Source organism: Hetaerina americana, unplaced genomic scaffold (genome assembly GCF_022747635.1).
Source record: "Hetaerina americana unplaced genomic scaffold, ioHetAmer1.1.p SCAF_7, whole genome shotgun sequence".
Classification (NCBI taxonomy): domain Eukaryota; kingdom Metazoa; phylum Arthropoda; class Insecta; order Odonata; family Calopterygidae; genus Hetaerina; species Hetaerina americana.
The window spans coordinates 71,636,757-71,654,152 of NW_027287316.1; the positions used below are offsets into that span (position 1 = coordinate 71,636,757).

General features: G+C 34.4%; 2 protein-coding genes across 2 annotated transcripts; one reads left to right on the forward strand and one right to left on the reverse strand.

The window, feature by feature from the left end:
- Window positions 1–1,406: 1,406 nt before the first annotated feature.
- Papst2 (PAPS transporter 2) lies at window positions 1,407–7,855 on the reverse strand. The gene is made up of 6 exons (XM_071595024.1): window positions 6,753–7,855; window positions 6,557–6,678; window positions 6,186–6,448; window positions 4,544–4,734; window positions 2,466–2,647; window positions 1,407–1,706 (listed from the first exon to the last, which is right to left on the reverse strand). Exons 1-6 carry the CDS (start codon window positions 6,918–6,920, stop codon window positions 1,526–1,528), a joined length of 1,107 nt encoding a protein of 368 aa, XP_071451125.1. The 5' UTR covers window positions 6,921–7,855; the 3' UTR covers window positions 1,407–1,525.
- A 325-nt stretch (window positions 7,856–8,180) lies between these two features.
- Rab10 (RAS oncogene family member Rab10) lies at window positions 8,181–17,130 on the forward strand. Its single transcript, XM_071595255.1, has 5 exons — window positions 8,181–8,343; window positions 10,647–10,707; window positions 11,066–11,204; window positions 13,452–13,541; window positions 15,124–17,130. The coding sequence occupies exons 1-5, from the start codon at window positions 8,217–8,219 to the stop codon at window positions 15,316–15,318; spliced, it is 612 nt and encodes a 203-aa protein (XP_071451356.1). The 5' UTR covers window positions 8,181–8,216; the 3' UTR covers window positions 15,319–17,130.
- The last annotated feature ends 266 nt before the right edge of the window (window positions 17,131–17,396 follow it).

Genomic DNA, 17,396 nt, shown 5'->3' on the forward strand with positions numbered 1-17,396 from the left:
ATATTTCAAGTGCTATTTTCAACGTCAGATTTTAAGTTATGCCTAGCTATAGAAAACTATCTGGTGGCTGATTTCAAGAAAGATGTCCTGGAATACTCCTTGAACACTTAAAATGCTTATGAATTTATTTCAACTTGATCATCATTTTCGTCTCAAAAAGTAATGCATTTTTTTTAAGGTTTGGCCCTTTTCTGCAATGAATGGTTTTGCCGGATAGGTACAGTTGAGGGAAAGTAAAATGTGTCATGCAAGTCAGAGAATATGCAAAAAATTCTGTGATTTTTCTGAACAAAAAAAGCAATGTTGAAACTGTTCATATAATACAGGGTGCTGAGGAGGACCCAGACATTTGATTCATTTTTGGTTTCCTGCAGTTTCATTTATTTATGCGGCAGGCTATCCATTTGCTGCAACCCATTAAAGGCCATATCCAGCCTGCTCCACATCACTCTGTCCTGCTTGTGTGTTTTGTAGGCTCTTAGGTTGGTGTTGTAATTCGGAATGGTCCATATGGCTTGCCAGTTAACTAAGCCACGGCTAGGTTGAACCGTGTTCAACTTGGCCTTGCTTGTCAAATGTGATTTTTGGATACCAGGACTTTCTGAGAAACTGCAATAAACCACATTTAATGTGGTGTGTAACAGCACAAGGAAAGGATCTGGCCCCCACCCTGATGTGTGAATTTGACATGCTGTTGGGCTTAGTATTGGATGAACTCTACCATCACCTACCAAACTAACCATAGGGTTGATTACTGTGTTAATGATTTTATAGAAATTCATGATAAAGTAGTATGTTTTTAGACCCACAGAACTTCATCTAAGAATCATGTATTCAAAATACATTCTTCTACATTTTAGCACATTTCATTCAGCTGATTATGTTAATAATATCTAGGCAAGTTTAGTTCTCAATTGAACATTTGATTGCTCAAAATAAAGTCATCATGGACTTCAATGTGACCACTTACAATAACAGCATATTCCTTAACATACTTTTTACATTGCTTTCACAATACAGCATGGAATTTCCATCCTTTAGATGTACCTAAGATTTTTATATTTTATTGAGTTGTTCCAAAGAACTTCCCCAGGGTTATCTTTTGTACTATTTCATCATCATTATAGTTATGGTAAGCATTTTGATTAGCAGTGGGATATTGAAGACAGTAATAGAGGGGAGAATGTTAAGCAAACGAGGAAAGGGCAGGAATGGGACAGGGATGTTGGATGGGATGAAGGGAAGAAGGAAGTACACAGAGATGGACTTTTTGTAGAGTAAGATGTGGTGTGGTGTTTAGTTAGGAGATATTTATTTGGTAATTGTGTTAATCCAAAACCTCCCTTAACCAGTAGATTACCTTAAAAAATAGTTCTGGTTTTCTTATAAATAAAGAAGTAGAGATATAAATTATAATAACATTTTATCATATAATTGATAACAAAAATCACAAAATATTCTATACATATAGGTAATATCTTTTTAAACATCAATACATAATACAGGAAAATTTGTAACTATAAAATTACACATTGCTCAGTAACTTCTTTGATTCTTTTTGCCTTGCAAGCCTAATGCGTCTACAAGGCTTGAGGAGAAGATCTTCCAAATAATTTAAGTACAATTTTATGTTAATCTTGTCTTGATTTTTGCTGTAGATGTTGAGGTAAATGCCCAAGACTACGAGCAATCCAGACCACACATACCTGCAATAATAAGAATTTATAATTTTAGTTGATTTTCCAAACGTACTTTGTAATTGGTATTTTGATTCATCTTGACCATTCGAATCTAGATATCCAAGGCAAAACCTTCAAATACTCTGGAAAGTTCTGCATGGTCTAATTAGAAGCCTAATATTTTTCAGACCCAGACACGAGTGCCTCATCAAGGTATTCACCGAAGTTTGATCACAACATTCTCTTAAAATTTCCATGTTAGCCCAATAAATTTATTGATTTATAAAATCACTGAATACTTGAAATTGTGCAATATTGCTTGTACTGAGGAAGATTTGAATTCTCCCTATTAAGAGTAGCAAAAACTAGGTTCTATGAGGTAGAATTAAAAGTTGTTCAATATTCCTTTTGTAGTGTTGCCTGACATTGAAATGCCCCCTCCAAGATTATTCTGAAAAGCTTTGGCTGAAATTACAAACAAACCTAGATCAGGAATCTCTCAGATCCAAGGATAGGTAATATTTATTTTTCAACTATTTACACTAATACATGAACAAATAACATTGAAATGAAAATCACTGAAAATAAATTGATTTCTCAATGAAAATGAAGGATACTAGGTGCTTACACTAGATAGTGTTATTACTACAATCTAATGCAATACAATTAATAGGCTTAGCATGGCCATTCTTCCTTAAAATTTTTCATAGGCCATAAACTTGGAAGCTTACTTTCAATGTATGTGCAAGAGTTTCTGAATGTTTTTGACAAAGAATATCTACTTACTGGAATGTAAATGGCTTCTGAAAGAATAAGAATGATATGATGATTGTAACAGCTTTTCTGCAGGTTGTGACAGTAGCAGCTGCAAAAGCACCACAGGTTCGGACAAGAGTTAGCACCACTTGCAACCCAAAATATCCAGTGATGGAAAACATAAGTCCATAGCCATAAGTTTCCCATGGATGCTAATGGATCAGGAAAAATTAATACATACTTTTAGAGGTAAATCAAAATTTCAAAACTGTTTCATAGCATTCCTTTACTGATTATGCATTATACTAAATTCAATAAGTATAAGATAACAATACTTTTATTGAGTGCCACCATAAAGAACTTGCTTTATGAAAGGTTGCCAAGTCAGTACAGAAAGTATGAAGGCATTAGAATGATCATAATTATTTTTTTTAATGTCTTTTTGACTGTAAATGGCACTTAAATATGCAGCATTTTTATCAAATCAGTGTACAAATACATGGATATAGGTATTGAGAAAAAGGATTGAAAGGATATAAGACAAACAGAAAACTAGTGGGGAAGGTAGAAGGGCGTGGATTCAAAGCAGAAAAAAGTTTCCGTGGTTGACCTACTCATTATGACAATGTATGACTGATTTCCTTGTTATTCTTTCCTCTTTTTTGTTTGTCCATGTCTCTTGCAGTGGTTAAATAGCTCCCAGTCACAATCTATAACACTTTGACCAAATGTGAGATATATGGAGCTATGAGGCCTAATTTATATATTTATTACTGGGAGACGTTTGAGAAGAGGCCATAGATTGCACCTTCTTTGTAAATGGAGCCAATCTAACTTAAGTATACATTATACAGAGAGAACAAGAAATTAAAGTAAAGATGGTATTAACACACAGCCTTTTCACGAGAGGGTGTGTGTGCATTATCATCAATTACAAATTCAACAAAACTTCAGATATTCTTATCTTTGATGGTAATTAACCTCATCTATCTCTACCCACCCTCCCCAAGGTAAAACTTTCACATACCCTTATTGGCCCAAGCAGTTCTTTTAGGAATACCATTCAAACAGAAAATGATTTTAAGAATTAATAAATGATAAATTCTTCGAGAAATGTGGGACAACAAAATTAGAAAAGTAATGTTTAGTGAGATGATGACCAACCTGTAAAATATAGATTATCCTGTGAATATGGCAACCAACAGCACAACAATGAATATAATATCAGGTTTTGCCGATAGCGAATTAGGAATTTTCATACTTTTAAGTGAAAGAAGAGACCTCCCACTGACTGTCTCAAATCCCAAATCTTTTTGATGTGCAGTAGCCACGTTGGTTTAACAATCATTTTTGTGTGCCCTGTGCAATGAAATATCTTGAAAAAATTTTAGTCCAGATAGTTTGAAGCAAAGGTAACTTGAACTTAATTTCCAAGTGAGATCCTGACTTCTGAAAAGACTAGTTTCAGTTGTAATGGCTAAATATATTCACTTAACTTTGGTCATACTGGATAAGCAGAAGGTTACAGATTTGAACCCCATTTCAAGAATGAATTTTGTTGCTGTTTAAAGACTCGAGAAAACAATTGATACTTTTAGATAGTTCTTGGTCTGAAGTCCTCTCAGTTGCCAGATGTTAAAATTTATGTATCTATACTGACAAATTACTGTATCAATTCAACTGTAATATTACAGGTATGGTATATAGTGAGGTGTACTTATGCCAAATTACTGGAACTGGATACCAGTGGTAGAATATTTGGTGTTTTTTCAAACACAACTCAAAAGTCTTGCCCTTTCACAGCATAGAAAGTTTAGCTCTGAACCCTTTCCACTCTTTGATAATGAGTACACTGATGGAGGTGGTGTTTCTCTCTAACCTTCCCAAATTAATTGCGGGATGTTTCCTGGTATGAAATTTCAGGTAGTGTGATATGGTAAGAAAACACCTTAAAATCACCTTCTTTACACATTTTTCAATGAAAGATCTCCAGTCCTTGCCTTAGTCATGGTTGGGAATATCAAAACCAAAATCCACAGCATGACCTCACTCCATTCTCTCCTCGGAAGATGAAGATTGCAGAAGCAGATTTGACCTGATTATCTCACCTTGGAGAAAAATGTAATGCCTCTCTGCAAATCTCCAGTAATCAGCATTATGACGAACAAGTACACAAAACCAATTGCATACGAGTACACAACTACCTCATTGTTGGCTGCTTTATGTGCTTTCATTGACTTCTCTTGTACATTTCCAATTGCAGCATCACATACTAGGGCACTGCTAATCATGAAGACACCTGAAAACGAGAGTTTGTAAACTATTTCACTGTGCTTTAACTTCATATGAACATGTCATATAAACTATGTAAAGATTTAAATACTGTTGTAAAATGATGGCTAGTGTTCATGTTTTTGCATTTATGCGGAAACATAAACCCTGTGGCTTATTAGTGATTAGAATATCACAAACTATAGGCCCCAACCATCAATTTCATATTATAAAGCCAAAGCAAACTATCAGCAGAACTAGAAATGTTCAAAAACAAGCTAAACATTAAATATTAACAATTTATTGTTTTATCAGTCATTTTAGTTTCTTCAATGCACCTTCGATAGTCGTTCGTCTAGTTAGGTCCCCGAGGAGTGTTTTCTTTTTTTTTTTAATTCCTGTGCATCAAAACCAATATAGTTTTTTCATCATTATATTTTCACTATTTAGTATTGACCCGAAAACCACTTTTCGTCTTTACATAAAACTTTTACCAATACAATGAGTAACAACAGACACAATTTAAAACACCCCAAGCCCTAGGTGAGAATCGAATTGGAGTTGGTAGGTAAGGACAAATCCTCACCTCCACTGAGGCCAGTACACTAATTTATAAAATAAATAATTAGGCAAATCAGTGCTACATGAATGGACTTTCTTTGAAGATAACGTTTACATAAGTATTTTTTGATCTCTTGTTTACCTGTATCTTGTGGCATTTGCAATTTCTATTTTTTAATTGTAACAATCGAAAACTAAAATTTGTCCACTGTATTTATGGGCATTGCAGGAGTAATTTATACGTTTTTCTCTTAGCACAGATATTTTTTTGCATTGGTAGGGAGTCAAAACTAAAAATAAAACTTTTTTGTCCTCGAATCAGAGTAATTTTATATAAATGACTAATGCAAGGCAGTATGCTTCAAATAAAAATATTCGATTGAAATAGCAAAGTAAAATATTTCTGGGATAGAATATGATTATGACTTGCGACCCTGACAAAGGCATACATTTATCTCCATTTAGATAATGTACAATATCTGTAAGAGGAAATGGGGAATTGAAAATTCACTACACATCCAACTGAAATAAGGCAAGTATGAATTTTTATTTGTAGTTGCTTGAAAAAAATACTAATTAATTTCAGTATATGTAATCTTCTGATTTGCCACTTTTTTTTAAATAGGAGACATTGCTCCCTTTAAAGAGAAGGTTCCATAGAAAGCCACTTTTTTCTACTGATTGTGTGAAAGCACTACCGTAGCATCATAGGGGTGTTATTGAGTTGATGGAAAAGGTATGTAGTAGGTTTTCTTAAACGGAAATTCCCTGCCATGAAAGACATTGCGGTAAAATGAGACAAAAATGATTTTTTCGATTTAAGAAAAGTGTTTTGCTGCTATCTTATACCGTATAATATAAACAAAAACACTATTAATGATCAAATCGGAGCCATTAACTGAAATTAAACAACATTACCTAATAAATTGAAGTTAGGTGACACCATGCTATCAGCCAGAGTAAACAAGGATAATCCAAGACACATGCATGTTGCCGCCACGAAGTCAATTATTCCATAGCGCTTTCCCTGGATTAAAATACTCCCGATTAATACTGGTATGAGTTTACAACACTTAAAAATGACTTGTGTGGGATAGTTGAGATAACCTAAGGATGAGTTGGAAAAGCCCATGGTACCTAGCGTGAGCAAAGCAAGTAGAAGGTAGGTCTTCATTGGTATCCTACAAGGAAGGTAAAAGCCGCATTAAATCGATTATATAGCAGTATTCAAATCAATTAGCAGGCATTAAGTTAATACACAATGAACATAAATGAGAGGAGATACTTACTTCCTTGTTTGGGAACATTGCAGTTTTCGTTCAGTCCAGGCGAATGTTGTATAACAAGCGAATTGAACCAATGTTAAATACCAGCCATAAGGTTTGAATCCGTCTAAAGTAAATATAAGCTCCTAAGAAAAAAGATTCATTATGATATTACAACGGTAAAAGACAAATATATATACAATCAGGATTAATAATTTACCTGTAAATATCCATAAAGCAAATAAAACACGAATACTCCTACACAGCAAAGAAAAAACTGTGTGGTTGTACTAAGACCGCTAATATCATACCACAATAATTTAACCTCCGTTTTCTCTATTTTGCTATTACTATCTTCTTTTTCTGATACTAGGATTTTGTTTTCCATTTTCAATCAAACGAGAGGACAAATATCCGGATAACTACACATATCCTACCCTAAGATGTGGAAATTAAGACCTCAGCTCTACCATTACATTTCGCCCGCCACCGTACGATACTGGTGCGACACGACACACGTCTGTTTTGCAGTGTGTCCGGGAGAATTCTTATCGCGTGTTGTATTTTTCCTTACCAACATGACTAATTTTAAATTAAGAAGTTCCAAACGCCAACCTTTATTTTATCTTTCGGAAACAATCAATAAACCTGTATATGACAAATAAATGTTCCCATTCCATTTATATAAAGAAATTCAGTTGACATAGTTTTGTAGTTTATGTCCAAATTATTACTTCTTGGGGTTCAAGTGAATTTAAAACAATGTAATTTCTGAGTGAAATAACGTTCCATGGAAAAACTCAACGAAATATCTAAATAATCGTGTGATCTTTTTTCCTCATATAAACTTTTTAAACTATTAAAAAAATAGAATCCTAAAGAAAATTGCATTTGGGAATTCCTGTGAAAGCTGGTTCAATTTTGAAATAGTTCGTAGCTCTTCTAGATATGGACACACGCATCTGTGATCATTATTACATCACATTAATGCCGTGTTTTTGAAAGGATACGGTAACTTTACTTCAGAAATATTATCATGCAAAAGAATTTTGATGCTGATAATATCGCACGGACAGATGAAAAAAATCTGCATGAAAAGGAGATTCAACCCAGAGGTAAATGGTAGCGAAAAAGTATGCTAGCCCAAAAGTAGACCATAAAGTCTGGCTACTAACTGTAACAGTAATAAGAATTTAAAATGCCCGTTTTCTCAAAACATACGCTAAGCACTCGCAGAAATTTCTTGACTTGGTGTGCTTGTACGATAATATTAGACTTTTATGAGTGAAAATCGCGAATATACTGTAATTATTAAGAATCTGTCAACATAAAATTAAGAAGGCAGATTTTCGCTCAAACTGAAGTCCTAAAAACTCCAGAATGAAAGGAAGTATTGTCCAGGAGTAGGACTGATTTCAAGATTAATTGACCACTCTACCAATTAAATGATAAAATAAATTAAAATTCCCTCTATTCTCCACTTTCATGCATGTAAAAATTAAAAAAATAACGTTCATAGGGTCCCCTATAACTGGTAATGAAAATGAACAAAAAATGTAATGATTTAATCAAGTCAAGTGTACGCATCGGCAGACAACACCTAAATGAAATTTCATTTCGGTCATCTGGCAACTCTGCTGTGAGTCGCTGGAGCAAGGGGGCGAACAGGGGCGAAAGAAGGAAAATGGCGAAGAAGACGTACGATTTGTTGTTTAAGCTGCTCCTTATCGGCGATTCGGGAGTGGGAAAGACTTGTATATTGTTTAGGTTTTCCGATGATGCATTTACGTCAACGTTTATATCTACTATAGGTGAGTTACTTTCCGCAGCTTATCTTTCAGAATGTAAGTGTTGTTAATTTACTGGGCTCTAGGGCGGTTTCTTCTAAAGACTATCCTCTGTCGTCTTAAAAAATTACAGTGAACGTGTTATTTGTCATTGAAATTACTATGGAGAGGATTTTACTGGTTTTTAACTGTATGACAGCAAAATATTTCGTCTGTGTGATTCATCTAGGTAAAATGTTAACAGGATTGAATGATTTATTATTGCGGTTTTCATTCTCATGTCAGAATGAATATGCTGGATCATTGTAGAATAATTAGCCTATCCACTAGCGGATGTATTTTCATGGATAATCTAAAATGGACCTCGCGATTTGTTTTGACCTCGTATTTTTTTTTAGAGATAACTTATAGGTTGTTGAATAATGACGTTTTGTTTGAGATTATTTTGTCTCGGTTTAGTCGAAGAGAGCGAAATATTAAATCAAGATGACAGGCATAAATAACTGGGCCCAAAATTTCCGACGATTGTTTGAATCAATTGACCCAAATGCGCATCAGGTCGGCCTAATCGCTGGTAGAATAAGCGATATGTTGCACCTCACACGTGTTTCTTGTTAAAAATTTTCTTTTCGTTTAATTTTGTGAAATACTGCGCGCCGGTTTGTAGGTAGATATGCTAACAACTTCAGCACCATGGACATGCCTGCTTATATTCATTGTGGCATGTTTCTATCAAGTACAAAATTTACCTAGTCGAATTTGGCATTTTATTTCCTCCATATTCGCAATCGGTTTTAACAGGACAGTATCCGCCAATAGCATTGCAAAATAATTCTTCTGAGTGAGGAATGGAACAAATCAATTTAAAATATTTAAGTGCATTATCGCCTTAAAGTAAAGTATGTGGTTTTATGTTATATATACATATATTATATATATATACAATCTGTCAGCCGAAGTCACACTGTTTGCTCGTGAAAAATTCATTTTCTCGCAACTAGTATCATGTGAGCACAATATCATGTTCAATTATATCAGAGGCATTTTAAATTTATTCAGAGGCAACACCACAACTTCACAGCAGTTGATTATCCCTATCTACTGTTCTGATAGAATTGTTATGGTAGATGCTGATTGATGTATAATCAATGACTAGACATGAACATAATGTTGAAATTACCATTTCATAATAGGTTACACCTACATGCATGAATAAAATCCACATGCATCAGTTGCTGAAATCGTTATCCCGGGGTGTTGTTAAGACCTCTTCCAAGTGCTTATCTTACCATTTATTTTTACAAAATGTAATGGCAAAGCAAAATAATTATGTTAATAATTATTATACAGATATTGAGCATCACATTACAATTCAATAAATACCGCAAAAAAATAAAATTACAGTAGTGGAAATGAAACTTATCTATGAAAATGGCTCCTGCTTGATGTCAAATAAATACGTAATTTGTCAGATCTCAGAATGTCAATTTAGGGCTGCAGTCAGTAATAGCCTTCTTATTTTGTGTGGATTAGTGAATTTGCTTCAGGAGTTACACCACTTCACATTAGGCAGTTTTTGTGATTCCACATTTTATCGTAATGCCCTTATTTTGGATAGGTACATAAAATTAAATATCTGGAAGTTCTCTTCAGGCACTTTTATACTGTTGTGGTTTTTTAAACCCCAGTAATATAGGGTCCTCGTATGAAATTTTAAAATTGACATCCTCTTCCTTCTACTGTCTTAGGTTGTAAGGAATTATAGTTTTGAAAGTACAAAAATTGTACTTCCCAATCACATTTCATCGACAAGAAATAAATTAGTAGTCTCTGCCCCATCTTCTTATTGTAACAGTGTTGGAGACATGAGGTTAATACATTATTCCATGAACAAGGAAACCTGATTAAACTACCAAATCACTTATCACAGTTCTCTTGGAAAGTAGTGTAATTTTTGAAAAGATATTGGGTTGCAGTTTGTGGTAGGGTAAAATGTACTATTGGGCCTCAGATTTCTATGTGAAAAAGGTAAAAGCAGGTGTAAAAAATAAGATAATTTTTGTTACTGATTTGAACAAATGGTAGACGTCAAGTAGAGTGCATTGCATATCATTTTTTTTCAGAGTATATAATTCAGGAAAGGTTCCTTTTTTCATTGTCTTCTATTGTCAATTCAAGGTACACTTAAAAGCAGTCATTACAAATGCATTGGGCTAATATTAATTAATGTGATAATTGGGTGTGTAAAATGTTTCTGTTATTTATTCCTAACATGAAAAAATTCTTGTATAAACAATCTCAAGAGCTGCTCCCTTATGTACTTTTAGGAATTGACTTCAAAATTAAAACAGTCGAACTTCGTGGGAAGAAAATCAAATTACAAATATGGTAAGTTTATAATAAGTTTCGTTAAATTTGAATAATAATGTATTTTTAATGATTCCTGCAGTACTTCAATGATTTCAATTTTCTATGCATGTAGTTATTTAAACCTCCATTTTTTATAATGCATGCATAAGATTTATCTTTGAACTCTATTCTCACAATGCTGAACTTTTTATGGCAAGGAATAAAGGAAAATGATAAATAAGCTTCTTTTTGCTAATTATATGCTAAAATTTTGGTTAAAAAAGCATGAAGATCAACCAGTATTAGATAAATGGCTGTCTTCCTCTATTTTAGGTTAGTTAATATTTTATTTGTGCGGTATATAATTGCATAGCTCATGAATTCCTATTTCTTTTAGGGACACAGCTGGCCAGGAGAGATTTCACACAATCACAACATCGTATTACAGAGGAGCAATGGGGATAATGCTTGTTTATGACATTACAAATGAAAAAAGTTTTGAAAACATTGTGAAATGGTTGAGGAATATAGATGAGGTAAAGTACATTATACTTAAATAAAGCAATCTGATGTATATCTGTTTTATACTATATCAGCAAATAAAAACCATGGTTACAAATACCATGCAGTGGGTAGACTAACTTGATACACTATGAGATTAAGAGTTTGCTTTACGTTAAAAAGGTTAAGCAAGGTTGGCCGGGAATCGAAAGTTCCTAGTTCGAATCATGATGATGAATGAATTTTTCACTCAAATTTCTCACATTTTTTTAAGTATCAATGGTGCTTAAGGGAGAAGGTGCATATCTTCTAGTGGTGATAAGATATGATTTTGCACATTTTTCTTCCCAGGAATATGTCCTTAAATCCTTATTTTAAAGAGCCATTACAAACTTCTACCTTGTCTTGTCTGCTATTTCCAATTTTCAACATGGTGCCTTAAAATCACAATTTTTTACTTGTAAGTTGCTCTTGTCTTTATTTTTTAAGTATCGCAGATATGATAGAGAGTCGTTATCGAAAAAGGTATAAGAAATGGGACTTACTTTCAATGGTCTTAAGTGTTGTATTGTAATTTTTACTAATGTTATGGCCATGTATTTGATATCCTGAGAGTAGCACACAGGCGAGTGAATTTTATTCATTTTATTAGTAGTCTAATAGTATTTGCTGAAAATGCTCTGTTTAGACCACCCACCTGTCATTAATGTCCCGAAGCCAAATATTAAAAAAAATAATATTTATTTTGTCTATGAATGTTACTGGAAATTACATGATTCTTCAGAATATTCCCCAGAAATAATGGTGTACATTTCAGTATTGCACAAAACCTTGCTCTTTTAAAAATCCAGCATTTTTGAGTCCTCGAAAAGGTTAGTTTTCCCCTTAGCCTGCACCATTGTTTTGACATGCCTAATTACGTGCGTGTGAGTGTGTGTGGGGCTGATATTTCTCTTGGAAAATCATTAAAATACCATTATGGATTCTAATCCCATCACTCTCTTGCCAGACTGATTGGATATCTTAGGTAATGCAGGGTTATAGGTATTCAGAAAGTTTGTCTGTCATGCCTTGTAAATTGTAATTTCTCTCGTAGTAATATGGATACAGCATTATTTGAAGGTACTTTACATTTATTTTAACTTTTGGTCGACAGCTGTCTCAGGTCTGTGTCAATTAGGCAAAAAAAACTCGCATCTAATTTAGTTATATAGTTTAAAAGTAAAATATTCAGTTTACTGAAAACTATTATCATTAGGTAATGTATTTTGGATGGTCAAATAGTTGTATTACTGAGTAAGTTTTTAATGGAATTCCTTGAATTATCCCACTGTTTAGTCCAAGACAAGTGAATGTGGCATTTTTTAAAATAGATAAGTCACCCAGGAAAATACAGTACTTATAAAAATTCCGTTTGTAGATTAATCATTTTTAGAATTTTCCATTCCTTGTCCAATGTCACAATAGAATTGGCTGCCAGTGTCTATTAATTTGCTGATGTAATAGAATCAGCGAGAAAAGGGACAAATTCTGTGATAAATATATCTGGGAATATTGAGGAATGTTATCGTAAAATGTAATTGGAGGTTTTTGGAAACCCGGAAATAGATCATTAAATTGAAAAAATATTGAGTAAGAAGAGTTAAAAAATTATTTTTGGATGGGCGAACTATTTATATCGCATTTACTTGACAGCATACTCTATAGGAAGTGGTGGCAGGCCACTCCTTTTTTTTGAGACAGAGAATCAAGAAAACCAGCGATGGTTTTGTTTTCTCCTTCTTCGACCTTGGTTTTAAGAGTTCTGCTTTTGCACCCAAACTGACATTTTACATTTTATGGATGAGCAGCGTATCAAACCAACCTCAGATTTGTTTATTATGATGGAAGTAGAGTTAAGATGTATTTGGCAATGAACATACTATTTTGAAGTCATTATTTTTATCATAAGTTATTTAGCCATATTTGACTCCTCATTTTGAAATTATAGAAGGATATGGCATTTTCCCGTGGAAACTGAACTGTTGGATAAGTTGAGTGCTTGCTGAAGCCCGGGAAGTCATCTTAAGAAATTGAAACCAATCTATTTTGTTTCATTTATTAATTATTTTGCTGAATTATGGATTATTATCAAATAGTGCGGTTCATTAAATAGTTCAAAAAATATTTAGAAACTATTTTATGTGGGAATTTCCCAATATTTTTCTACGATGCCATTCTGGTGAAATAACAGTGTTGTTTTTTAAAGTTAAACTTTTTTACATTGCTGATCCCATGTCCAGCATGCCAATGAGGATGTGGAGAAGATGATTTTGGGGAACAAGAAGGACATGGTAGACAAGAGAGTGGTTAGCACAGAAAGGGGAATAGCGGTAAGTGTTCTCATTTTAATTTATAAATGGCGACAGTCACCTTCCATGGCTCTGTCAGTTTCATCAGTGCCACGCTTTCCCTTTTTTTCCTAACTCTGTTATTTTTTATTCTTCCGATTGGTCTAAAGAAGATGGAAAAGGCTCTAATATCTGCCCATAAAAATAAAGACATCCTTCCATGTTTGATATTTTAATGTGTTTGAAGTTTTTCTTGAATGAGGAAAATTATGATATTGTTTCACATGCAATTAAGTTTGTCTGAATTTATTTCTGAAGTCAAATTATTATTGCATACTTATCTGATGAGATAATTGAAATTATTTAATTTGGAATTTGACAGAAAATCCTTGTTCATATATTAATGTGTAACATGTTGACTGCTAATTTACCCCATTCATCATAATCTGAAGAGGCCACTGCTGTAATCTTATAAAAGCAAAATGCATAGTGTGTGCCAGTGACACACTAGTAATGCTGTGCACTGTATCTTTTGAAAAGTAATTTAAAGAATGTTCATGCAAACTCAAGTGCAAGCTTCAGTGAAAGTCAGACGGGCATATACAGCCTGTTCTGTAAATATTTTCTTGAATTAGGCAGACCTCAAACATTCAATATACGAGGCATATTCGAAAAGGAAAGGGATCTTTTCTTATATTTAAAGATTGGCAGGTCAGATCAAAGTTGTATGCATGTAGCGACATATATTGATTGTTTCAGAAGCCACTGATGTTTTGATTTAGTAGTCCTTAGCCTCACGGTAAATGCACATATCAATGTCTGCAAAAATTGTTGCTGCCCAAATTCATTGGCAGTTGTGCTTAGTTTATGGATCTACAGAAATGTGTGAAGGAAAGGTTAGACAATGGTGTTGAGACTTAAAAATGGCCACACAAATGTTCAAGATGAAGAGCTATGTGGGAGGCTCAGTATCCAGACCAATGAAATCATTCAACAAATGGACCAAGAACTGATCAACAAATGATGATTAGTGCTCTGGCCGATAAATTTCCGCTGGTTGGACCCATCACTATTTACATAGTTGTTATGGAAAAGCTCAGGTATAGCAAATTACGTGCATGATGGGTACCAAAAATGCATGCTGACCAACGCAAAGAGCAAAATGTTGAATGGGTGAGCATTTTCGGACCGCTATAGCCAAGATGAAGATGGCTTGTTTTCCCGCATTGCTTCTTGCACTTGAAACCTTGGCTTGGTGGGCAATGGTTTGTAAACAATGAGGAACTCAAGACTGCCATTGCCATCTGGTTCAATTCCCAAGTGGCAAATCTATATGCTGAGAGATTAAAGAAGCCGGTGCAGCGTCATGAAAATTGCTTAGAAATGAATGACGATTATTTGTAGGAGACTAAAACCATCGATAACTACTTTTTCTATCAGATATGTTTTATTGTCACCTAACAACCTTTACATTTTGAATATGCCTCGTATGTGGATTCCTAATTTGATGACATCAGATAACCTTTTTCTCTGCTCATATGATATCAAATAACCTTTTTCATCACTTCATATTAAAATGAGTTGGATAAAATTGCTGACAATAATGTTATTGTTGCTGTCCTAGATCGCACGAGAACATGGGATTCGTTTCATGGAGACTTCAGCTAAGGAGAATTTGAACATTAGTCAAGCATTTGATGAGCTGGCTGAGGCAATATTAGACAAGACACCAGGAAGGGATGCACAGGAAGCACCAGACCGCGTTTTAGTTGACCGCAAGGTGGACCGTGGAGGGTCGATGTCGGCGAGGTGTTGTTAGGAACTCCTGTCATTGCGTGTGGCACCAGTGGAGACTCAATTTTCTGAGATTGGGATGGGTGGCGCTGAGGAAGGGCGTACTGGGAGGAGTATGTCTCGCCCCCATGTTCGTCCTTCATCCCGAAAGTTGCCCTGTGTTTGTTTCTCCTGCAAAACGAATGCTGCCAGAGGGTCCTCGAGGTGGAATTGTTGTCATTGAACAAATAAATGGCAGTGAGTTGTAGCATTCTTCGGTTTGCCACGAAATGTTTGAGTCTCCTTGGTTTCTCTTCTTCCTGGGACTTTGGCATAGTTTCCAAAGTTCATTGGGTCTATTACAGTCGTAACATGAGACGTTGTTTAAGGAAACAAAACTGATATTAAGGTTTTTAACCCTCGCTTCCCTGTACAGTAGTATTGTGCATATTATTTTCATTATGAGGCTTTTGAAATATATGTTTTTTCTTTTGAGTGAGATGGAAATGCATGGTCAATTCATTGCATTACGCTTTCTCAGATTTCCTAAGTAAAAAGCAAGTGCTTTCTGTTGCAATTAGTGATTTACTTTGCTTGTGATGTGATGGAAGTGAGATGCAAGTCACTTATTTAGATGTTTATCCTTTTGAGGTATCTGTGATTTTATGCTGTTCAGGTATCATTGAAACAAAGTTTGAAGAAGTGTTTCTCAGTGTTGACATAATTTAATGAAAATGTTCACTAGCAAAAGGAAAAATAATCTCAATTACAAAAAAACTTTTGATGTTTTCTGGAAGTTTCAGAAAAAAATATGCTTTGTGAAATATACACACGATAGCAGTAGTTAGGTTTTGAAAAGTGGCTTGATTAACAGAAAACCACAAAATGTTGGCTTAACGTGTATACTGCTTTGGAGGTACCCCATCCTATTTGATGAGAGGAAATGGTTGAAAGTGAAATGAGAGAGTGAGAGTCATTTTTGTATGTGTGATGCAGTGCAGAACCATCCATGTGGAATGCCAAATCCACCGATTAGTGGTCGACGATGGTTAGTGAGGAATCTTTGAACGATGGAGGAGATGGAGGGAGTTGAGAGGGGAGGGGAGGGGGAGGTGGCAGAAGAATGTCGAAGACCTTATTTGCCAAGGTGCTGTATGATGGCATTCCCTCTTGAGAGGTTATCAATGTCCGGGAAGTGCTTGACATTAAAATGTGGTGACTCAAGTGATTCAAGTTCTGGTGCGAGTTTGTTTTACATACTGCTTGTGTGAGCATCTTTGCTGTTGCTTTGATCATCTATATCCTAGTGGATTTCACTTTCAAAGCTCTCCTGCACAATGACAATAAGGAGAAGGTTGGTGCAGCAATTCTTGTAAATCAATGTGTTATATAGAACAACATATATAAGTCATTCAAAGAAATTGATTTTTTATGGTTGGGTGGTTGTCTGAATATAAATAGTTTTTGAGTTCAATTTTATCTCAACATTGATTCATGGTTACCCTTGCGTGATCATGTATCGGTGTATCTACAGGTGTTTGCTTGTGGATTATTCTCAGGCTCTATTGTAATATTTAGACAGATGCTATTTGATTAATGTGTCAATCAAATACAGCACCAGCTTGGTTTTTTTTTTGCCCCCAAAAGTGGGCATTTTTTTATGTGAAATTCAGTAGGCCATATTTCATCAAAACAGAATATTTTCATGTATGATAAAAGAATTTTTTTAAGTACATATTCATTACAATTTTTAAAGAAACTGTTACCATTTGATATTGAATTTAAATAAACATTTATTTGACTTACTTGTAATCTGTTAGAAATTGTTCATTTTGTGTTGATTGCCAAATATACCGGTCTTAATATGCATTGTAAATGTTGTCTTATTACCTTCAGCGTGATATTTTTTGTTTGAATTTTGAAGGAAACATGATGATTTCACCCAGTGGTCAATACAAGGAGATTTAAATTGAAGAATTTTCTGTAAAATCAATACCAAAGTGAAACATAATTTGGATTTCCTTTTTAGTTGCTCGTCAAAATTTGATAGTCCTTAAATCAATTGAATTTCTTTACAAAGTGCAGGTGAATATTAGACATGGTGCTTGAGTTATGCGAGCTGAT